The sequence below is a fragment of the Chiroxiphia lanceolata genome, unplaced genomic scaffold (assembly GCF_009829145.1).
Source record: "Chiroxiphia lanceolata isolate bChiLan1 unplaced genomic scaffold, bChiLan1.pri scaffold_52_arrow_ctg1, whole genome shotgun sequence".
NCBI lineage: Eukaryota > Metazoa > Chordata > Aves > Passeriformes > Pipridae > Chiroxiphia > Chiroxiphia lanceolata.
Window position 1 is genome coordinate 94,804 of NW_022476525.1, and position 23,931 is coordinate 118,734.

The 23,931-nt window shown below is 54.7% G+C and overlaps 2 protein-coding genes across 5 annotated transcripts in view; both read right to left on the reverse strand.

Moving 5' to 3' along the window:
- Window positions 1–4,450: 4,450 nt before the first annotated feature.
- On the reverse strand, window positions 4,451–15,180 carry LOC116781670 (serine/threonine-protein kinase pim-1-like). 4 transcript variants are annotated; one of them, XM_032677382.1, is made up of 8 exons: window positions 14,338–15,180; window positions 14,184–14,234; window positions 13,600–13,966; window positions 12,787–12,959; window positions 12,365–12,518; window positions 11,277–12,168; window positions 10,349–10,461; window positions 9,720–9,846 (listed from the first exon to the last, which is right to left on the reverse strand). In XM_032677382.1, exons 1-5 carry the CDS (start codon window positions 14,845–14,847, stop codon window positions 12,408–12,410), a joined length of 1,212 nt encoding a protein of 403 aa, XP_032533273.1. In that variant the 5' UTR covers window positions 14,848–15,180; the 3' UTR covers window positions 9,720–9,846; window positions 10,349–10,461; window positions 11,277–12,168; window positions 12,365–12,407. The 4 variants fall into 4 exon arrangements, with proteins under 4 accessions (XP_032533274.1, XP_032533273.1, XP_032533271.1 ...); XM_032677380.1 differs by having other exon boundaries at window positions 12,361–12,518; window positions 14,338–15,177; XM_032677381.1 differs by having other exon boundaries at window positions 10,349–10,480; window positions 12,361–12,518; window positions 14,338–15,177.
- The window catches only part of LOC116781662 (zinc finger protein 501-like), a 35,434-nt gene continuing 26,493 nt past the window's right edge, over window positions 14,991–23,931 (reverse strand). Inside the window, exons 4-6 of the mRNA XM_032677345.1 lie at window positions 16,675–16,993; window positions 16,534–16,541; window positions 14,991–15,378 (exon numbers count right to left, since the gene is read on the reverse strand). Coding sequence (XP_032533236.1) covers window positions 14,991–15,378; window positions 16,534–16,541; window positions 16,675–16,993 — 715 coding nt within the window. The remainder of the gene's footprint in view (window positions 15,379–16,533; window positions 16,542–16,674; window positions 16,994–23,931) is intronic.

Consider the following 23,931-nt stretch of genomic DNA (forward strand, 5'->3'; position numbering starts at 1 on the left):
CCTCTTTCTAAGATCCAACCTAAACCTCCCCTGACACAGCTCCAGGCCATTCCCTCAGTCCTGTCCCTGGTCCCCCAGAGCAGAGCTCAGTCCCTGCCCCTCCTCTGCCCCTCCCCAGGAAGCTGGACCTGCAGTGAGGTCTCCCCTCAGTCTCCTCTTCTCCAGCTGAACACACCAAGTGCCCTCAGTGTCCTCACACGACTTCCCCCCAAGGCCCTTCCCCATCTTCCTTGCCCTCCTTTGGACACTCTCTAATGGCTCAATCTCTCCCTTCCATTGTGTCTCCCCAAACTGCCCCAATGGTGCAGGTGAGGCCGCCCCAGGGCAGAGCAGAGCGGGACAATCCCCTCCCTGGCCCGGCCGGCCATGCTGGGCCTGATGCCCCCAGCACAGGCTTGGCCCTCCTGGCTGCCAGGGCACTGCTGACTCAGGGCCAACTGGCCACCCACCAGCACCCCCAGGGCCCTTTCCCAGCACTACTTTCCAGCCTCTCCTTCCCAGTCTGTCCGTCCATGCGGGGTTGCCCCATCCCAGGGCAGAATCCGGCACTTCCCCCTGGTGAAGTTCTGAGGGCTCCTAAAGAGCCGGGAGGTCACAGAATGTCACAGGGACTCCATGGTGACCTCCCAGGTGTCATCCTGAGGAGTCTCCTGGAATCAAGGGTCTATTATGACACTGCAGGGCCATTTGGAGTCAAGGGGCTGTGGTGATACTGTGGAAACTTGTGGAATGAAGGGACCACTGTGACACTGCAGAGCCTCATGTTATCAAAGGGTCATTATGGAATCACAGGTCCATCGTGACAGTTCAAGGCCATACAGGGTCAGAGGGGCAATTGTGACACTGTGGAACCTCACAGAATCAAATGGTCATTGTGTCACTGCAGGGGCTCATGGAATAAAAGGAAACATGGGCAACTGCAGAAACTCATGGAATCAAGGGATCATTGTGATATTGGAAAACACTGTGGAATCAAAGGGCCATTGTGACACTGTGGAAACTCACGGAATAAAGAGGACATTGTGACACTGTGGGACCTCATGGAATGAAAGGAAACATGGGAAACTGCAGGAACTCATGGAATCATGTGTCATTCTGATACTGCGAAACATCATGGAATCGAGGGGCCATTGTGACACTGCAGGGCCTTAAGGAACCAAAGGGAACCTGGGAAACTGCTGAAACTCATGGCACCAGTGGCCATTGTGACATGGAGGGCCTCATGGAACCAAAGGAACCCTAAGACATCTTGGAACTCCATGGAATCAACGGACCATTGTGACATTGCGGATCCTCATGAAATCAAGGGGTCAGTTTGACACTGCAGGACCTCATAGAGCCAAAGAAATCCAGGGACACTGTACATCCTCATGGAATCAAGGGTGCATTTGGCTTTTGTAGCCTCATTGAACCAAAGGAATCCTTAGATATTTTGAAACCTCATGGAATCAAACGACCATTTTGACTCGGAAAAGCCTCAAGGAACCAGAGGGGCCTTGGGAGAGTGCGTATCCTCATGGAACCAAGGGCCACTGTGACACTGCAGGGCCTTCTGGATCCAAAGACACCTTATGACCCTGTGGAAATTCGTGTAATGAAGGGACCACTCTGACACTGAGGAACCCCCTGGTCTCAGGCAGCCACTGTGACACTGCAGGGCCTCATGGAGTTGAGGGCCCACTGTGGTGCTGTAGAACCACACGGAATCAATGGGACAGTGCAGAACCGCATGAAGTCAAGCGACTACTGTGACACTGCAGAATCTCGTGGAATCAGAGTCATTCAGACACTGCAGGGCCCTATGGAGCCATAGGAACCACCATGACACTGAAGAACCTCATGGAACCATAGGAACACTGGGACACTGCAGAACCTTGTGGAAACAAGGGGCCTTTGTGACACTGAGCAGCCACATGAAATCAAGCGGCTCTTGGGACACTGCAGGGCCTCGTGGAACAAAAATACCCTTGGAGACTGTGGAACCTCGCGGTGTCAAGGCTCCATTGTGACATGTCAGGGCCACATGGAACCTAAGGAAACTTGGAGCATGGCAGAACCTCATAGAGTCAAGGGGTCCTTATCACAATACAGACCCTTATGGAGCCAAAGGGACCCGGGGGCAGTGTGGAACCTCATGGGATTAAGGGGCCGTTGTGAAACTTCAGGGGCTCATGGAATCAAGAGTCCACTGTGACATGTGGTGCCTGATGGAACCAAAGGAGCACTGAGACATTTTTGTCATCTTATGGAGTCAAGGAGTTATTTTTACACTTCAGAAATTTATGGAGCAAAAGGGACCCTGGCAAACTGCAGAACCTCATGGAATCAAGGGACCACTGTGACACTGAGGAGCCTCATGGAATCAAAGGGCCATTGTGATATGTAGGGCCTCATGGAACCAAAGGAATCCTGGGAAACTGCAGAAACACATGGAATCAAGTGGCCACTGGGACACGCGGGGCGTCATGGAATCAGGGGAACCCTGGGACACTGCAGAACCTCACGGAATCAGGAGGCCATTGTGACACTGTAAGACCTCTTTGAACCAAAGGGGCCTTGTGCTGGGCTATCACAGGCCAGGGCAGGGGCAGTTGGAGAGCCCCTGGCCCAGCCCTGAGTCATGGGCTGAGCCATCAGCTCCTGCAGAGAGAAGAGACCTCACAGGCCCTTCCCCAGACACCTTCCTCCTGTTGGCCTGTCCCCTCCAAGGGCAGAAGTGACCTCACAGTCCCTTCACAGCCACCAGCTTCCTACTGGATAGTGAGTTCCTGAAGTACAACTGATCACACAGCGCCGTACCCAGCCTTCACCCTCGTTTTTGTGACCTACGACAGGACCAGAGAAAAGGAAGCTTGGTTCATCAAATCTATCCAACAGATTTCCTAACAGACATCCAACAAGCCCATTGGGTGGGGGTGGGTTGCAGAGACGCTTCCTGCAGGGCCAGCACTGCCCAGGGACAGCCAAAGGCTTGGGCTGGGACCAACAGCGCTGCGGCCACGAGCACCAACACAGCAGGACAGGGGCTGCTCTGGGCAAAGGGAACTGCAGCCCAGCCACAGCCAGGGCAGTGCTGCTCAGGGGGCTCTGCCAGCCTCTGCTATTCTGGGACTCAATTAAATTTTTCTTTGACAGAGAGGCAGAAATAGAACTGTAAAATGCACCAGCATAAACACGGCAGTTCTGAGGATCATCTCTCTACTGAAATCATGGAAGTCTACTGAACAAATTTGAGGAAACAGGTTTATGGGTATATGGCCATGTCATTTGCTGGGCCACAAGGAGGGGGATGGTTGGGTACAGTATCAAGGGATCAGTTGTGCCTCAGGAACTCATCACCCAGTAGGAAGCTGATGGCTGTGAAGGGGCTGTGAGGTCACTTGTGGCACAAGGCCCCTGGCTGGCACAGGCCCTGGGAGATCCCCTCTGCCCAAGGGCCTGGGCTCCCTCCAGCAACGGGGCTTCTCTTTGGGCTGCCCCGTCCCTCGTGCTGAGCGCAGGATGAGACGGCAGCAGGCACAGCTGGACCCTGTCTGTGCCAGCAGCTGAAAGGAGCAGCCTGGGCACAGCAGGGGGAGGCTGCTGCTGGCAGGGCACAGCAAAGGGCCCGGGAAGGCTGGGCACTGGCACCCCCTTGTCCTTCCCTCAGCGTCACCCCCCCAAGGCAGTGCCCCCGGCAGAGCCCTGAGCGAGGCGTGAGGGACAGGATCTGCCTTCCCCGGGCTGGGGAAAGCATGGCTCTTCCTGTGATTTTCCTCTAGTCTAGACAGTACATTAGGAATGTTGTCTCGTGGAATCAGGGAACCATTGTGACACTACAGGGCCCCAGGGAACTCTTTTGCCCACGACGAGGGTCAGCACAAGAGACACCGACACCAACTTTAGAGAACAAGTGTGTAATTTTACTGCAGTGCAAAGCAGCAAAGAATGACAAAAGGCTGAGCTCAGTAATGCACCTCATCGTTCCTACAAAGAGTGCCTGGAGTGATTAGAAAAGATCCCTGCCCAGCTGCCCTCATCTGTTCCCCTCAGCCAGGCCCGCACGGCAGCGGGGGAGCCCCGGTCACAGCCAAGGCTTGGAGAACCCCTCCCGGGCACGGGAAATCCTGCCCAGGGCATCCACTCGTAGGGGAGGGTTCCATCTCTGCTGGGAGGGGGTCCAGCTTTTCTGCCCTTGGATAAACAAGCTCACAGAGCTACGAGTGTGCAAAACCATCTGGCTCCCTTCTCCTCCTGGGTTCCACCCAGAGCCTGGCCAGGGATTAAGGGGAAAACCAAGGCAGTCAACCTGCCCCATCTGCTGCCAAACAAGGCCACACAGCCACTGCCATGGCCTTGACCACTCTCTAAAGACAGAAAGATAAAGATCACATTTTGCTCACAATCAGACATAAGATTTGATTAACGAACACATACAAATATCATTCACTAATGAGCCCAGACTCACAGATCTCACTGATAAGCACATTTATTTGGTTCATGGGCAGATACACGGGTAGTCTATCCACACTACATCTTTGACCAACAAACATACACAGTTTGAGCTAAGGAGCAAATACAGGGATAAATACACTGTTAGGTTGGAAGGTTCATCTAGAGCTCAGCTTGGCTCAGGGCCTGTTGTTCAGCCTCAGCACTTCAGTGACAGACAGACAGGGCTTTATATTACACACACAGTTTCCATGTTCATTACATATTCTCCCTTACTTAAGACACAGACATCACTTTGCTTTACACAGTCACACCCCCTATTGCAAGTCCTTAGTTGGTCCTTTGGGGTCTCCTTCAGGGCTCTCTGGTGGGTTTTTTGGCATCTGGTGCCCCCCAAAGTTGAGGTGTCCACTTCTTGACCTTGGTTCTGAGCAGACACAGTGTCATTACCTTTCACCACAAAGACTGGAACGTTTGGGTTTGATCTTCTCTGGGTCCACAGAGCTCAGCTTCCATCCTGTTTGCTTAGTTACATCCCTGATCCAATTCTCCAGGACCTCTCCAAGATTCTAGTTTTCCTTCCTTGGCCATAGAGAAATGTTGGGAGCAGTCTTCTAGATCCCACATCAAATCCCCCCTTTTTCCAGACTAAGCTCCTGAAGGGATAGAGTGTCTTAGGAGCTTTATTTCATTTTACAGCTCAAGGCATTAGAACAACTACAGCACTGAATCCTGATGCAAGCTGAAATATAAATGCCCTTCCAGCTTTGGGGCAACCCTTCACAGGTGTTATTTCCACACGGCCAACACCACCCCGTTCCATTGGGGACCGGCCAAGGATCAGTCATTTCCCCAGCAGGAAGGGTTTGAGGACATTGGGGGTGATTTCCCACAAACGGGCCACTCTCATTAACACAATCCAGTTCTCCTGTCCCTTTAGTGGGGGTCACAGCTTTGGACACAGGCAGGATTGTCAGAGATGGTGGGGGGTACTTGCACACTCACTGCTGGGTCTCCTGTTTGGGGAACACAAGTGCTCACCCAGGGACCAGGAATCATTTCTTGCCAGAATAGGGGAGGCAGAAATGGGGAATGGCTTCCTTGTCTTTCCAGGTAAAGGAGGGCACACCCAACAATCCCTTGGAGGCAACACTTGGGTCACATTTGAGACTAAAAGGAGATGTAAATTTTGCTCCCAAGTCAAGACCCAATTCACTATTGGCAGGAGAGCCAAAGCAGACTGAAGCATTTGGTTTCTTCTCAGACAACCTCTCAATTACCCAAGGGGCTCTGGCCTTTGGAATTCTGCAATAATGCATCCCTGATTTGACTTGTTGTACCCCTTCTACAGTCAAGTGGGCACCTCTGTCTGGTGACATTCCCAAATGTACCTCAAATCCAGGGATTCTTGGATTCAACAGTATTCCACTCACTTCCCCAGCCCGGCTGGTGTGACAAGGAAAAGCCTCTGGCCACCCAGAGAAGGTATCCCCCAAGACTAGGAGATCTTTACACCCCCCTTTTCTGGGCAATTCAGTCACATCCATCTGCCAATATTCACCTGCAACATTTCTACATTTCCCATCACCTATTCCCACTCCACTGGCAGGGCTTGGATTATTTCTCTTCCACACACCCCACTGCTGACTCACTGCTTGTACAACTGGGGTCAGCTTTGGACCTAGAACCCACTTGTGCAAACGTTACAGTGCAGAAACAAATACAAACACAAAACAATGATCAGTGGATAAAACAAAGCCAGAGACCAAATTGGGGAACACCAAATAACCCACCCAAAGAGCTGGAAGATCCACACGTCTTAGAGGGACAGGATTCCCCAAAAGAATGCCTTATTATCCAGTGGGATCTTCCCCCATCCCAGACCAGTCTGGAGATCTGTGCTCTTCTCCAGGAAAGTCCTGGGGCCGGCGTGAAGATCCAGAGATCCCTCGGATCCACGGGAGATCAGGCAGAGGGTCCCATCTGGGGCCAGAAATGGTCCCCAAAAGCAGCAGAAAGCAACTCCTTAACCCCAGCTGGGAGGTGTTAAGAAGCAGGCATTCTTTAGGGCAGCGTGCTGGATGCCTGCAGGAGAGTTCTAATCCAGCCTGCTCAGGGACACAGGCAGGGCTTTGGATTACACACACTGATTCCAGAGGCCTTGGATATTCCCCCTTACTTAACACATGTCCATTACTGTGCTTTACACAGTCACACCCCTATTGCAAGTACCTATTTGGTCATTTGGGGTTTTCTTTGGGGGTCTCTAGTGGGTTTTTTGGCATCTGGTGCCCCCCAAAGCTCAGGTGTCTGCTTCTTGACCTCAGTCCTCAGCATCACTGGTTTTCCCCACAGAGACTGTCACGTTTGGTTTGATCTTCTCTGGGTCCCCAGAGCTCAGCTCACATCCTGTTTGCTTGAGTTACAGCCCTGATCCAATTCTCCAGGACTTCTCTAAGATTCTATTGTTCCTTATTTGGCCAGAGCAGAATCTTGGGAGCAATGTTCTACTTCTCCCAAACCAAGGCTCCCCCTGCACCATCCACTGCCAAACAAGGCCACACATCCACTGCCATGGCCTTGACCACTCTCTAGATACAGAAAGATAAAGATCAGATTTTGCTCACAATCAGACATATTTCATTAATGAACAGATACAAACAGGATTCACTAATGAGCTCAGACTAACAGATCTTCCTAATAAGCACACCTGTTTGGTTCAGGAGCAGATACACAGGTGGAGTCCCATCACACCCCATTTTTACCAACAAACAGACCCAGTTTTAGCTCATGAGCAGATACATGGAGACACAGCCCATTAGGTTGGAAGGTTCATCTAGAGCTCAGTTTTGGCTCAGGGGCTGTTGTTCAGCCTCAGCACTTCAGTGACAGCCACACAGGGCTTTACATCACACACACTGTTTACATGTTCATTACAGAGTCTTGCTTACTTAATACAGACACTTGTAGGCAACACTTGGATCACATTTGGCACTAAAAAGAGATGCAAATTTTCCTCCCACGTCAACAGTGTTTGAACTGTTGTCAGAAGAGCAAAACAAGAGTGAAGCATTTTGTTTCTGCAGTCAAGTGGGAACCTCTGCCTGATGACATTCCCAAAGGCATCCCAAATACAGGGAGGATTGCATTGAACAGGATTGCAGTCTCTTTCCCAACCTGCTTAGTGCAACAAGGAACAGCCTCTGGCCACCCAGAGAAGGTATCCCCCAAGACTAGGAGATCTTTACACCCCCCTTTTCTGGGCAATTCAGTCACATCCATCTGCCAATATTCACCTGCAACATTTCTACATTTCCCATCACCTATTCCCACTCCACTGGCAGGGTTTGGATTATTTCTCTTCCACACACCACACTGCTGACTCACTGCTTGTACAATTGGGGTCAGTTTTGGACTTATAACTCACTTGTGCAAATGTTTCAATACTTTGCTTCGCTCCAAGGAATACCCTCACGTTCCCCATCCACCAGGTCACACCAGATTGGTTCAGGGACTATTATTTGCCCACTTGGGGTAACTGCCCAGCCTCCTGGAGCAAATTTTACTCCTGAGGTTTCAAGGAGTTGACAATCCTTAGCACCACACTAATTTTCTTCTACTGGGAAAAGGATCTCTGTCAGGATCTCTGACCTGGTGGTGGGGAGTTCCTGTGCATCCAGAGAATTGTTTTCCATTCTGGACAAAGCTGCCCCCACTGGGAAACAATTCCCAATCAGGACTTTCCAAGGGGCTGTCTCCTAAGTCAGCTCTGCCCGAACACACTTCTCCTCTAGTCTGGAAGCAATCCCGCTCTGGGCTTCCTTTGCTGGGGCTGGGGCAGTTGACAGATTGCTTCTTTCCTTCCTGGCCCAGCCTCCCTTGTCCTTGGAGAATTTCAAAGCCCAGGGAGGCTCCTGGGGTCTGGACTACTTGCACTTTGTGTTTGGGATACCCCATATCCACTCAGCCCAAGGAAATTCCACAGTGCCACAGTCTGACCCCAACATTGCTGCTCAGCATCAGTGGCTATCAAAATATCATCCACCCACTGGAATAAGGCTCCAAGAGGGTTTTGACTTCTCCTTTCCTCCAGTCCCTTTGCCAATTGAGTTCCAAATATTGGGGGGCTATTTTGAAACCCCTGCAAGAGGACCACCAAAGTCAGATGGGTTTTCCTCAGTCAGATGCATTTTCCCATTGGAAAGCAAAAAGCTCTTGACTTTCCCAACTCAAAGGGATACAGTAGAAGGCAGCTTTCAAATCTAATCCTGTGAAACATATTAAACTCTCATTTAGGGGAGTTAGCAAAGGGTAAGGATTCGCCACGACTGCTTGTATATCTTCTACTCTGTTCTTTATAGCTCTAAGGTCTGGGACTATCTGGCGTAGCCTTCCATGCACCTGCTTGACTGGCAAAATTGGAGCATTCCATTTAGATTCACATTCTTTTCACAAGCAGAATTTCATCAGTTTTTCTACAAAGGGTGAGAATCCCTTACAACTTTCTCTTTACAAAGGTATTGCTTTGGCCTCACCAACCCCACTCCAGGTTTCACTGGAATTCTCACGGGTTCTGCTCTTTTGGATCATGGAGGCACCTCTCCAGCCCATCCTGTTGAATCACTGCATCCCCAAGTGACATTGGCAGATGGATTACTTCTGCTTTTGGAGACTCTCATGCAAAACTAGAAACTTCCACAGAATTAGGCTCTGCAATAATAACCTATATTTGACCATTTTTAAATTGGATTGTGGCATTTCATTTTGCCAAGAGATCTCTCCCAAGCAGAGGCTTTGGGGAATTGGGGAAATACAAAAACTGGGGAGCCAACCACTGTTTTCCCAATTTAAAAGCTACAGGATTAAAAATGGCCCAGTTTCCCAGTTCCCTGGCACACCAGACAATTGTTCTACAATTGTCCCTTGAGTTTCATTTTCCCGGATTTAACACAGAGGAACAAGTTCCCACAGCCACAAACAATTGTGCTTAGCTTGGCTGGAACCAGAGGTTCTGATGGGGAAGAATCCTCTGGTGCCCCCTCAGTCGTCTTCAGTGATGCCAGGAGAGGGTTCTGAGGGTTCTGAAGTTTCAGTTATGGACAATCCCATTTCCAGTGTCCATCTTTCTTACAGGATGCACAGGGATTGATCCCAAGTCTCCTGGGGGGATGTTTGAAGTAGGCTGCCCATGCTCTCGTCCTCTTCCTCTCCCCGGGGGCACCATTTCCCCAGGGATTCCTTCCAGAACTGCAGCTCCTTCCTGCTGAGTTGATTCCTGCTGATTCTCCCAACCTCCAACAATGTCCCCAAATTAGACTGATCGTGTCCTTCAGCTTGATTTTCCTTTCCGGGCTCACACCAAGGGCTCTGAGGGCGCTGCATTCACACCACAATCTTTCTGCCATTTCACAGGTTCTGCAAAGGGAAAAACACATCACCAGACATAACCTCCTTCCACTTCTGTTCCCCTTCTAAAACAGCATCAGCTGTAACAATGGGTTCTAATTCAATGTTCCAGAACAGCCACCCATTGATTCCAACACTCCATTAAGTTCTCCCTGGGAGCTGTTCCTCCGGGGGGGCCGCCAATCTTCATCCAATATTGCAAAGTGCAACCAAGGGGGACTTCTTCAAAATTCCCCCTTCAGATTGCCCACTTCCCAGCTCCAAAGAGTAGACCCAAAATGTTACAATACAGAAACAAAGACAAGGACAAAACAAGAGTGATCGATAAAACAAAGCAAAGACCAAATTCCAGAATACCAAAGAACCCACCCAAAGGGCTGGAAGATCCCCAGGTCTCAGATGAGCAGGATTCCCAAAATACCAAAGAACCCCCCAGTGCGCTGAAAGATCCATACGTTTGACAGGGGCAGGATTCCCAAAAAGAATGCCTTGTTATCCAGTGGGATCTTACCTGTGTCCCAGACTGGGCTGGGGATCTGTGCTCTTCTGCAGCAAAGTCCTGGTGCTGGCGTGAAGATCCAGTGATCCCTCAGATCCGCGGCAGATTGGGCAGAGGTGTCCTGCCTGGGGGCCAAAAATTACACTGAAAAGCAGCAGAAACCAACTTCTTCACCCCAATTTGGAGATGTTAAAAAGAGCATTCTTCTTTATTCAGCTTCTGGGCGTTCAGAGGAGAGCTCCTCTAATCCACCGTGCCAAAGGACAGACAGGGCTTTTTATTACACACATTGTTTACATGTGCATTCGACAGTCTTGTTTACTTAATACATATTCATTACTCTGCTTTACATAGTCACACCCCTTTTGGAAGTCCTTTTCTGGTCCTTCCGGGCCTCCTCTGTCATCCTGACCTCAGTTCTTGAGCAGCACAACATCATTGTGTTTCACCACCAAAAATAAAGTTTGTTTATGTGGGTACACAGGGCTTAGTTTACATCCTGATGGTTTGGGACACCCCTTATCTAATTCTCTAGGACTTCTCCAGGATTACATTGTTCCTCATTTGGGCACTCCAGGGGACTGGGAGGAGAGTTTCTATTTCTTCTCTCAACGGTTTGATGGAGACCATGAGGAGCTGGGAACTCATTGCAGGGACAGGAGGGAGCAGTTGGGAAGTAATGGGCAGGTGGGGGAGAGAACTGTTCAGAGAACAGCTGAGATACAGCTCGAGCAAGCTGAGAACTAAACTGTCATTTGGGGTCATCCCAGATCGATTGGATTTCAGAAATTATTCAATTACAGGTGCCACCTCCTCCAGCCAAGCCCAGGAGATCAACCTCCTCAGCAGCTGCAAGAGCGGGATGTTCATGTGCCTGCTGCCATCTCCCAAAAGCCATTATCCCACTCCTGCTGAGAAGATGGGCAAGATGAGCATCTACCTCACAAGATCTGCTGCCGGAAGAAGAGCGTGTCCCAAAGGATGTCCTCAGCCTTCTCAGAGGGGACGTCGGATCCACTCCAGGGATGGTCCCAGCCCTTCCCAATCTGGACTGGGCACCAGCTCCAACTCTTCCCTCGAAAACAAACAAGAAATTCATGAACAGAGATTACAAACCAAAAGTGGAAACAAGAAAAAAAGGTAAACTGTTAACATTCTGTCATGGTTCTGAGGAAGGCCCAACCCGTCCAGGCCAAAGAAAAACCCCACCTCCCCCAGCTCAGGAAAACCCAGGCCTTCTCCCTGCCCTGCTGCGTTGGCCCAAAGAAAGGCTCCTAAGCCAAGGCAGCCCAAGCCTTCCCTGGCCTGCAGCCCAAAGCAGCTGGTGTTCTGCAGCCCCGCCTTCGCTCCCCCCACGGGGGTTTGTTTTTGGCAGGCTGGCTGCCCCTGCCCCAGCCCTGCCCAGCAAAGGGGCAGTGGCAGAGGCTGGTGGCAGAGCCGGGCTCCCATTTCACAGCCAGCCCAGAGCACCCGCCCACCCTCCTGCCAAGAAGCAGCTTGGCAGCCGGCTGAAGAATTCCTCAGGTTCCCCGCCAGCAAAGGGGGAACCTTGGGTGCCCAGTCAGGCTGAGCAATGCCCGCGTCCGGGAGCACCCCCTGGGTGTGGACTCATCTGCAAACGGCGTGTGGAGCACGGCTTGGAGGAAGGGGCCAGAATCAAAGTCCATCATCCTCAGCTCGCCGGCGTCCGGGTCAGCTAAGAGCTTGTCATCCTTGACGTCGTCCTCCATGTCTCCAGCAGCAGGCCCACCCGGCACAGCTTCTCCAGAGGCCCCTTCTCCTTCCCTGGGGGCCAGACCAGGCTGTCAGCGTTCTGCCGAGGGCCCAGCTGTCTGTGAAGCGGGACCAGCAAAACCAGGTTGGATGGTGGCCACCAGCAGCACTTGGAAGAGCGGGTCTGCAGCCCAGCTCCAGCACAAAGAGGGGCGTGTTCCCGTGTGATGACCCCCCCCTCAGTGCTACAGGTTGACAAAAAAGTCTGGTTTTCTTTGCTTCTATTGCCAAGAGATGTGTGGAGGTGTTACTTGCCAGGCCCCTGGATCAAAGTGAGCACGTGGATCTCTCCCGTCTTCTAGGGCAGGGGAATGCTCTGCACCCAAGGATGGCACAAAAGGTCTTCCAATGCTGGCCTGTCCGAGGGGCGGATGGACAAACACCACCTGATAAGGTCCTGGCAGCCTGGGGGGAAAATGGTCGGTCAGTTGGAGAAGGATCCTGTCCCCTCTGTCCCACTGTCCATGTGCCCAGGCTGTGCTGGCTGTGCTCAGAGCTGTGCCCAAACTTCTCCATCGATTCTCCCTTTTGGAGGGGAGCAGGATGGCAGGACACAGGCCACCTCCTCCAGCCACCCATGGGACACAAACAGCTTCAAGAGCGGCGTCCTCGTGAGCCCGCTGCCCTCTCCCAACACCGTTATTCTCCCCGTGCCACAAAGATCGGTATCCACCTTCAGAGACCCGTGGTGGGAACGGGAGCTGGTCCCAGATGGTCTTGGGGCCTTTGCGGAAAGGGTGCTTCCCGCAGACCATCTGGTAGAGCAGGATGCCCAGGGACCAGATGGTCGCCTCCTCGCCGTGGTAGCGTTTCAGGTAGATCCACTCTGGCGGGCTGTATGACAGTGTTCCTACGGAATACAGACGCAGTTCATCAGCTGGATGCTGCCTGTTCCCAGAGCCTCACCCCAGCATCCCTGGCAATGTGGGGCCTGCCCCAGTGGCACACGCTGTGACCCACTGCCTTCTCGCCGGCCCCTGACTCTTGGTTACAAACTCGGGGTTGGAGAAGAAGCCGCTGGTGTCCAAGAGGGCAGCGGAAGCCCTGGCAAGGCCCAACCATCACATGCAAGGGAAAAACCCCTCCAGTGGTGGGGCAAAGCCGTGCCTTCTCCCCGCCCCACTGCACTGCCCCCAACAATTCATCCTAAGCCAAGGCAAACAAGGCAAGCAGAGCAGCCCAAGCCCTTCCTCGCCTGCACACCAAGCCAGCTGGTGCACAGTTCTGACCCTCTTCTCTGCTACCCTCCCGGGGGTTTTGCTCAGGCTGGCTCCCCCCTGCCCCACACCCAGCCCGGGACAGGGTGGGTGGCACAGGCTGTCGGCAAGGCCAGGGTCTTTCTCACAATAACCCCCCGGCCCCATCCAAAAGCAACTTGGCTGAAGAACTAATCCTGTTCCCCCTCGGCCAAAGGGGCGATCTCCGGTGCCACACCCGGGCATGGCCATGCGATGCCCGGCACCAGGAGCATCCCCCGGCTGTGGGCTCACCTGCAAACCGGGTGTAGACCGTGTCCCGAAGGAAGGTGCCGCATCCAAAGTCCAGGAGCTTGGTCTCGCCGGTGGCCAGGTGGAGGAGGATGTTCTGGGGCTTGATGTCCCAGTGCAGGACGCCGCAGTTGGTGCAGTGCCGCACGGCCTGCAGCACCTGGCGGAACAGCCCCCACGTCATCTCCTCCGGCAGGAACCCCCACGCCCTGATTAAGCCAGAGAGGTCCTGAGACGGCTTCGGATGCTCCATCACCAACAAGAAACCGTTGGGGAGCTCGAACCACTCCAGCAGCCGGATGACACCAGCAAAGCCATTGGACACCTTGTCCAGCAGCACGATCTCCAGGGGGGCCCGGGTGCCGTCAGGCTGCGGGGGGACCACGGGGTCGTCAGTGGGGCTGATGCCGTGCCTGTCTGCCTGCTACCCCTCCGCCAGCCCTGGATGCTCCCCGGCCCCCACCGAGCCCACGCCCACTGTCCCTCCCGAGAGGGAGAGTCCCGGCGGCTTCCACCCTGCCGGGCCTCGGCTCGTCCCCGCCCGGCCCGCCCCGCCCCGCTTTCTCCCGCTGGCCCCGCTCGCTCACCAGCTCGCCCAACCGCCGGATGCCATCCCGGGACACGGCTTTGATGGCCACCTGCAAACCAAGGGCAACGGCGGCTTGAGCTCGCCGCCCGGCCCGCTCTCCTCCTCCCCCTCCTCCTCCTCCCTCCTCCCCCTCCTCCTCCTGCTCCACTCACCGGGGCTCCGTCCGCCAGGCGGGTCCCCGCGTAGACGCGCCCGAAGCCGCCGCTGCCCAGCAGCGAACGCAGCCGGTAGCGCTCGTGCAGCGGCTCCTTGGCCTTCGGGGCGGGCGAGACGTGGCCGTCAGCGTTCGGGCCGGGGCCCGGCACGGCCCCCGAGCGCCCCTCGAGCGGCTCGGGCCGGGCTTTCCCAGCCGCAGCGGCCAGCGGCGGCTCGCTGCCGGCGGCCGAGCTGGCGAGCGGCGGAGCTCCGGCCGGGGAAGCCGCCGACGAGGCGGCAGCGGCCGCGGCGGCCGCGTCCCCCGCCGGCCCCGGCAGGCGCCGGGCTCGAGCCAGGCGGAGCCAAGGGGCGGCGAGGCCGAGCCCGTCCCACAGGCAGCCCCACAGCAGCGCCCAGCAGCGCCACAGCCGGCGCGCCGGGAGCCGGGCGAGGCCGGCACCGCGCCGGGCCACCCAGGAACGGGGACGGGGCGGCCCCGCCCGGCAGAGGGGAACGGCCGGGGCCATGGCCCGGGCCGGCAAGGGGATGGGGAGACCGGGAAGGGGACAGGGACACCGGCACAGGGACACGGGGACAGGGACACCGGCACAGGGACACCGGCACAGGGACACCGGCACAGGGAGAGGAGGAGGAAGAGCACGAGCAAGAGTCAGAGCGAGAGCGCGTCGCTAGAGTCGCTGCTGCCGCCGCTGCTGCCGCCGAAGCGCTGGGGCCGTTGGTCCGTTGGTCTGTTTGTCCGTTCCCCGTTGGCCCCCGCGAGCCCCGGGGGCAGCCCCGGCCGCTCCGCTCCCAACCAGCCCCGGCCGCAGTCACGGAGCTCCCCTTCCTCCCGCCCCCACGCCAAGACCACGGGCTTTTGGAGCTGCTTCGCTTTAGTCCAACTTCTTTGCTGCCAACTTTGCAGCTTCCCGCCGCTGCTCGGACCCCATCCCGGAGGACGATCGGCAGGGGAAACGCAGCCCTTCGGGGCAGCGCTGCTCCCCGACCACACCAGGGCTCTTCCTCTTTTCCTGCCCGCTTCGAGGGAAAATCGGCGACTGCAGAGAGGATCACGAAGAAGAGAATTAGAAGACTCTTCTTGCTGCCATTTGGATGCCAGTCCCTCCTAATAAATGCAGGCTTAATTTGGAATGGACACGATGTAGCAGCTTTTTCAGCACCCAATATTTAACAGCTGCCTTTCAGGGGACAATGGGAAAGGGGGGGAGAACGGGGCAAAAGGGGGCCTGGGACCTCCAAAGGGACCGAGGAAGGGGCTGAGACTGTGAAACCGAGCAGGGCAGGGGGAAGAAACACCCTCAAACCGAGCTGGGGGGGGCTGGGAATGTGGGGATGATGGGAAAGGGGTGGGAGAGGGGAGAAAAGGGGTGTTGGACAGTGGGCAGAGGGACAGAGGGCAGGGGGTTCCCACATGGGTCCCCCCTGTCCCCCATCACTTGAGCCCTGGAGCGGTTCCCTGGGGCTCTGGGAGGGGGCAGATCCGCACTGGGAATGTCCACTGCTTCTGTAACCCTTTGTGTGCTTGCTCTGGTCACGATTGCCCACAGGTGCCCAACCCCCCTGTCCATCCCTGGGGGGCTGATGGGGGACTCCCCCACCCAGTAACTGGTGCTGCAGCAGCTGTGGGGCAGAGGGGGGTGGGAAAGGGGGGTCCGGGTGGCCCCCTGAGCTCCCAACCTGCTGGGGGGGCTGAGGGCTGCTGGGGGGGCACCCCCTGACCTGTGTCCCTGCACACACGGGGCTGTTCCAGGTCCTGGGAAAAGCCGAGTGAACGGCCCCGACCGGGAGAGGTTCCTGCCCGGGTACATCTACAACTGGGAGCAGCTCAGGATCTTCAGCAGAGATTTGGGCACCTGGGGGGGGACACCCTGTGTGGGGAGACCCAGGCCAGGCACTGGAACAGCCAAGGGGAGTTCCTGGAGAACAGACAGGATCAGGGGACATGAACTGCTGGCACAACTACGAGAATGTGGCCCCATTTGCCCAGCCTGGGAACCCCCATTTTGGGGTAATCTCCCCCAAATCCTCCCAAATATTCCCCTGAATCCCCAAATGCCCCCAAATCCCAGTAAAATGGTGAGGCTTTAGATGTCTGTTGAATGTCTTTGTTTTAAATTTAACAAATCAGCTCTTCCCACTGAATTTCCCAGGTCAGTTTGTGACCCCCTGGATGTTTCTCCCACTGTGTTCACCCGGGTGCCTGCGGGGAACAAGGAGGATGTGGAGACCACCAGCCAGGTGTCTTCCCAACGTGGATGCTCCAGTGGGTGATGGAGTTGGAGCAGCAGACAAAGCTCTTCCCACAGTCAAGGCACCTTTAGGGCTTCCCTTACCAGGGGGGTCCGTTGGTGTGAGGTCAAGCCAGAGCTCGGGGTGAAGCTCTTCCCACACTCCTCACACTTGTAGGGCCTCTCCCCTGTGTGTGTCCACTGATGCTTGAGGAGATCTGAGCTGGTTTGAAAGCTCTTCCCACACTCAGAACACTTGTAGGGCCGTTCCCTGGTGTGGATCTTCTGGTGGCAGATCAGGCTGGAGCTGTCGCTGAAGCTCTTCCCACATTCCCCACACGTGTAGGGCCTTCCCCCACTGTGGATGTGCTGGTGGTAGATCAGGTGAGAGCTCTGGCTGAAGCTCTTCCCACACTCCCCACACCTGTAAGGGCCTCTCCCCGCTGTGGATGCGCTGGTGGGTGACAAGGTGGGAGTTGCAGTTGAAGCTCTTCCCACAGTGGGTGCAGAGGAAGGGTCTCTCATCTGTGTGAGTCCGCTCATGCAGGAGGAGATTCCCGCTGCTCTGAAACCTCTTCCCACATTCCAAGCACTTGTAGGGCCGTTCTCTGGTGTGGATGATCTGGTGGGTGAGGAGGTGGGAGCTCTGGCGGAAGCTCTTCCCACATTCCCCACACGTGTAGGGCCGTTCTCCCGTGTGGATGTGCTGGTGGGTGGGGAGGGCAAAGCTCTTGATGAAGCTCTTCCCACATTCCAAGCACTTGAAGGGCTTTTTCCTAGTGGGAGGCTGCTCATGGACATCCAGGTCAGGGCTCTGGCTCAAGCTCTGGTCGCCTTCCCGGCACGGGCTGGCTCTTTCCTCCTCAGAGCACCGTGGGCTGGCTTTGGAGCCCTCCTCCAGGGGGATCTCCAGGCCTTTCCCTCCCCGCTGCCTTCCTGCACCGTGGAGCCCTTCAAAACGACCTCTCCACCAGGCTCTGCCGGGGGGATTTGTCCTCCGGGCTCTCCGTCCTCAGCTCAGGGCCTGGGGCAGGAAGGAAGAAGGACAGGGAGGGGATTTGCCTCCGGCCCAGAGGGAAGGCCAAGGACATCCCCCCAACTCTGGCCCCGGCAGGACAGCGGCAGCAGCGGGGTTGTCCTGCAGCCGGGGCCATGCTCAGCTGGGAGATACAGGACAAGACAGGGCAAAGGGGCACTGACTTCCTCCTCACCTGCCTGGGGTCCTGGGGCATCTTCCTCTTCCTTGCAGCCTCCTCCTCCATTCAGCCAAGGTTTGGGAAGGAGAAATCCTGGTGTGGGGGGAAAAACAAAGTGTGAGTGCATTGGCGTGGGGGTTCCTCCTGCCCAAGTCCATCTCTACATGTTACTGGGCGGCTTCTGGCCAAGAAAACCTCCCAAACCTCCGTCTACCCCAGGATTCCCCAAAGCCGGGGTGTGTGTCCCGTGTCCCCCCACTCCCCGCCGGGATCCGGCGATCGCCACGTGGCTCCAGGGACCCAACATCCCCCTGCCCATCGCCGGGGCTCTGCCGGCAACCCACACCGGGATCCCGGAAAAGCACTTCTCGGGGATCCCTGATATCCCCCAGGGGCATTTGCGGCTCAGCTTGGAGTCCTGCAGAATCCAAACATCCCCCCGCCCAAAAAAAAAAAATCCCAAAGTGCCCCAAGATATTTGGGCGAGCTCCCCCTCCCCGGTCACCTGCGGGATGCGGGGGGCGATGCTCCCGGGACGCGGGGGCTGCGAATACAGCGGGCGGTGGAATGCACGTGCGTTCTTTCTCCTCCTCCTCCTCCTCCTCCTCCTCCTCCTCCTCCTCCTCCTCCTTCTCCTCCTCCTCCTCCTCTCCCTCCTCTCCCTCCTCCTCTTTCTCCTCCCCTTTCTCCTCCCCCTCCTATTCCCCCTCCTCTTATTCCCGTTGGAGCTGGGGCAGGTCGGACGGCGCAGCGCTCGGCTCTTGGCCGCTCCCGCCCGCACTGGGCCCCCGCCGCAGCCGCCACGGCCGGGACGGCGCGGGGGGACCCGGCCTGGGCACCCCCACCTCCCCTTTCCCCAAATTCCCGTCCCGGGGGCGCTGGGGTCGAGGGGGGACCCTGGGGGGCTCCGGGGGGAGCGCTGGGCGCTGCGGGTCTGGCTGGCAACTGATGAGTCATCAGCGCTGCGCGCTCGGATTGGCTGAGCACTGCTTTGGGGTGGGGCTGCAGGAAAGGGGGTTCTTTGCAGGGGAAGAGATTTGGAGCTGAAGGACTCCAAAGCTGAGCCGCAAATGCCCCTTGCGGGGATCGCGGGGGGTCCGCGGGAGGTGATTTGGTTTTGGGGGTGTCCCGGTGGCGGTTTCCCGGCAAAGCCCCGGCGGTGGGCGGGGGGATGCGGGTCCCCCCCGCGGTGGGGGTTGGTCTTGTAGTAAATGATCCAACTTGCCTAAAATTTTCGTCAGTGGCAGCAGTTGAGCGGGTTTCTTTTCACGGGCTCTTGTCGCTTTGATCTTTAAAGCACCCAAACTCTTTGAGTTTCTCTGGACTGGCTCTGATGAGCTTCCCTAAACAAAGGCCGAGGGAGCTGAAGATTGGACATCTGGGATCTGAAATTCCTGGTCCTTCAAGGACATGTTGGAGGAACCAGAAGGTCCAGAGGGGATTAACAAGATATTGCAGCCTGAGAGTTGGAGACTCTGTGTCTGAGGAGGAGTGCTAAGAGGACCAAAGAACGTGGACCAAATTAGCCAGTTAAGGATAGAATACTAATTAGAGTCTTAATTAATGAAGATAATTCATTAGTTCATGAATTGGGGTAAATTAGAATCAATGAACATTAATTTCTTTGTTTGTTAAATGTATAAATGTGTGAAAAGTCTGGAAAGGGACACGTGTGGCTGGAATGATTGGCTCCCTGTCTGTGGGCAGAACAAAGCAGTGCCTGGCTCACCAACACTTCCAGGGGGGTTGGAGGGTTCATTTCTTCCCAAGGATTTTCAGGGACAATTATTGGTGACCCAGGTGGGACAATGCTGTCGACCCTCCAGGGATTCTGGGACCCTGAGGACTCCAGCGAGCCCTGAAAATATTCTTCTGGGAGATCTCAGTCCCTGGATCTGGTGAGTTCAAAGCAAGATCCCTGGAATTTTATTCAGGCATTCCTGAGCGTATAAAAGGTATACCTAAGCATCCTAGAAATGGAGCTCTATAACAGAATAGAATAGAACTGGGTTGTAAAAGTGATGCTATAACTGTAAAAGGAGTGTGATATTTGGATTCTGAGAAGAAATGGCTATTGACTGAGTGAAAGGGGTGGGTTCCAGGCCCCAGGTGTGGTTGAGGGGGTGGGTTTCCAGGCCCCAGGTGTGGTTGAGGGGGTGGGTTCCAGGCCCAGGTGTGGTTGAGGGGGTGGGTTCCAGGCCCCAGGTGTGGTTGAGGGGGTGGGTTCCAGGCCCCACGTGTGCTTTGCCCACAGATCAGTCGCACACAGAGCTCTTGCCCGTAGAGCTGCTTTGGGGAGGGTTTGCTCAGGTGACTGTGTTTGTCAAACCCAGTGGTCAGTTGCTGCGAAAGTGAAGTGTTTGGGGAGTGTGTGTTACTGGGAGTGTGTGTTATAGTATTAGAATCCTGTCTGACTCAGGGACGCCCATAATGGATATAAAAAAGAAAAAATTCACTTGCTGTAAGAGTGTTAAATGCAGTAGTTTGTTCTTGTGTGAGTTTTAAGTATTTGGTGCACATTAAATATTTGAAGGAAGGTAAATTGCCACAGCAGCTGTTAAGCTGGGATTGTGTGTTCAGAGCATTCTTTAGTGTCAGCTTTAGTGTTTGCAAGGGTTGGATTTGTGTTAATTGTGCCGATATTCAATTGGTTCTGAGTGAATTAGAGATTCAGTTGTGGGTTATAATACAGTTTTTCAGTTCCTGTTGTTTTGTCCGAGAAAAGAGAAGTGAACTGAAATCTCTAGATTTGTTCTTTGAACTGAGCAATAGTCAGGGTTTGGGAAGGTGTGGTTTGATGCCAGGGAGCAGCGGCAGCTGGGGAGGTTCCTCCAGCTGCAGGGAAGGAGGCAGAATGGTCCCAGTGAGAGAGGAGCAGAAGAAAGGATTTGGGTTTGGAAAGCTCTGGAGGGTTTAGTCTGAGAGCAGGGATTGGAATGTGCGTGGGGAAGGGACAAACAGGAGCTGCCGCAGCCTGGACTCCCCCCAGGGCTGCTCCCAGTCACTCCTGGTCTCTCCCAGTATATCCCAGTTGCCCCCAGCTGCCCCCCCACCCCGAGCTGCCGTCGGACGCCGCCCCCCAAGATGCTGACGGGGGTCGGGGCTCCGTGCTGGGGTTCGTCTGCCTGGGCCTGCATGGAATGAAAGGGTCCAGGTGACACTGCAGGGTCTCCTGGAACCAAAGAACCCGGAGACATTTGGGAACCTCCTGCAATCAAGGGACAATTGGGACCCCGCAGGGCCTCCTGGAAAAAAGGGACCCTGAGACACTGTGGCAACTCATGGAATCCAGGGGCCTTTGTGACATGGGGGCCTCGTGGAACCAAAGGAAACCTGGAAACATTTTGGAAGTTGTGGAACCAAGGGACCCACTGTGACACTGCAGGGCCTCCTGGAATTAAAGGACACTGGGACACTGTGGCAGGATGTTCCCCCTGGAATGGGACCAAGACAATGCCCCTATTTGCAAATGTATCAGTGCTGAGCTGAAGGGGCCCAGGCCAGGCCAGGAGATGTTGGAAACCAGTCGGGTTCAACCCCAAATTAACATCCTGATGATGAGGCAACCCCTGGAGTCCAAGGACTGTCAGTCCATCACTTTATACTATAAAGTTCCAGTCCCCTTTCCCAGGAGCAGGTTCTTCAACATAACCCTTCTTGGGGTGTATGTTTGGAGATTCCCCCTTGGCTGGAGACCCCCCCAAGGTCACTTCTCGAGGCTGAAAGCAGAGATTTCCCCACAAGTGTTGATCTGGGGGTCACATCAATCTCTACTTAATAATTATTTTTTTTTGCCAGCTTTAGTATAATTTCTTCAACAATCTTATACTATACTACTGGTAGTTTTAGTGTTTATATTGTGTAGCAAATAATTCTGATTAAAATCTTTTGTCTTATCATCTACAATAATGAATAGTTCATTTTATATAAGTATATCTGATTTTCCATCCTTAAAAGCTGCAAGACAAAAGTTTCAATCGCAGCTCTGTAATTCCTTAAATTCCAACCATTGGCATAATCTGGCAGCCGCCACCAAAACCCCCCCAAAAAACCCACTTCCTGGGAACTGCTCAATATCCCCCCAAGGGACATTTGGGACTCAGCTCTGGAGTTCCCCAAGCTCCAAACCTTCACCCCCAAAACCTAAAATAAGACTCTTCCAAGATATCTGCGGTGAGCTCCCCATTTCCCCCTCCCCAGAGGTGTGAGGGGTTGTGGGGGAGCCCTTTGCTGGGGGGTTGGGCTGGACAGACTCCTGGGGCCAGAGAGTTGTCACCACCTTCTCCTGCCTGGGGGGACCTCGGCTCCTGGGGGCTCTTCTGCAGCCACAGAACTTGGAGGGACCCTCCTCTGGATGGGTCCTCCAGGTGTTCCAGGAGCTTTGGGCTCACCCTGGGAGAGACTGGGCTACACTGGGATCATCCTGAGATCATACTGGGAGAGACTGGGTTACACTGGGATCATCCTGAGATCATCCTGAGAGAGACTGAGCCCACACTGGGATCATATGGAGAGTGTCTGTAACCATACTAGGGGTGACTGGGACCATGCTGGGAGAGACTGGGATCACACTGGGACTATACTAGGGGCAACTGTGTTCAACTGGGATCACAGTGGGAGGAACGGGAAGCAACTGAAACCATGTTGGGGGCAATTGGGACCATACTGGGATCACACTGGGAGCAGCTAGGCCTATACTGGGGGACACCGGGATCATGCTGAGGGTGACTGCGATCATCGTAGACTCATACTGGGAGTGACAAGGAGCATCCTGGGGGCAATCAGGATTCTGTTGGGGACAACTGGGATATACTGGGAGCAACAGGGATCATATTGGCAGTGACCGAGACTATGCAAGTGGCAACTGGGTGAAACTGGCAACTGGGAGAAACAGGGAGCAGCTGGGACATGCTGGGGGCAACTGGGATCATACTGCGAGTGACTGGGATCATACTGGGATCATACTGGCAGTGGCTAGGAATATGCTGGGTGCAATTGGGACCCTGATGGGGGCAACTGGAATATACTGGGAGCCACTGGGATCATACTGGGAGTCACTGGGATCATACTGGGGGGCACTGGGAGGAACTGGGAGTAAAAGCATTGTAATGTAAACATACATAGGTATTCTTCCCAAGAACACCAAGGCAGTGGAAGGATTAAAAAAAGGTTTGATTCAGATGCAAGGAATACTTTTTTATGATGCAGCACATCAGACCTTTCAGGGGAAAAAGGCCATGCCCCACCTTCTCCAAGGGTTCTTGTACCTTCCCTCTATCCCCCCCCCTCCCCCGCCCCAGGAGGTCTTGTACATGTCTGCACACATGTCATCTTTCTGTATACCACAGAGAGAGAGAGCTGCTCACACCTTCCCTGCAACTTTCTCTGAAATGCAGGAGGGAAAAAAACCCATCTAACCCATTTCAAAAGGCATTTTGCAGTTTTTCTAAGCAAAACAAGTTCTAGATTTCCGTTACAAATTCTTGCGCGATTGCACCTACCCCTACAAGCATTATACTGGGAGTGACCGGGTTAATACTGGGAGTGACCGGGTTAATACTGGGAGCAAGTGGCCACACACTGTAGGCAACTGGGATCATACTGGGAGTGACTGGAAGCAACTGGGCTCATGCTGGAGTTGACTGGGATCATACTGGTGTTGACAGGAAGCAACTGGGACCATGTCAGGGGCAACTGGAATCACACTGGGAATGACCGGGATCGTACTGGAAGTGACTGGAACTATATTGGGAGGGGCTAGGATCACACTGGGATTACAGGGTGTGTGAACGGAACCTTATGGTGGGTTACTGGGACCTACAGGGCCAGTGCTGGGAACCAACTGGGGACAGATTGGGACCCAGCTGGGATCAACTGGAAGATACTGGAACCATGCTGGGAGGACTGGGACCACAACTGGGGCAAGTGAGATCATTCTGGGAGCAACTGGGCCCATAGTGGGGTCATACTGGGAGTGTCTGGGATGACTGGGACCACACTGGCAGCAAGTAGGATCAACTGGCAGTGACTGGGTCACTGGGGGCAACTTGGCATGCCTGGGCTCTGGGAAGTGCAGGAGGGGCAGGGCAACCCCCCTCCCACTGCTCTGCATTCCCAAAATCCTTGTTCCCAGTTCCCACTCTGGCCCTGACCAGCAGATCTGCTC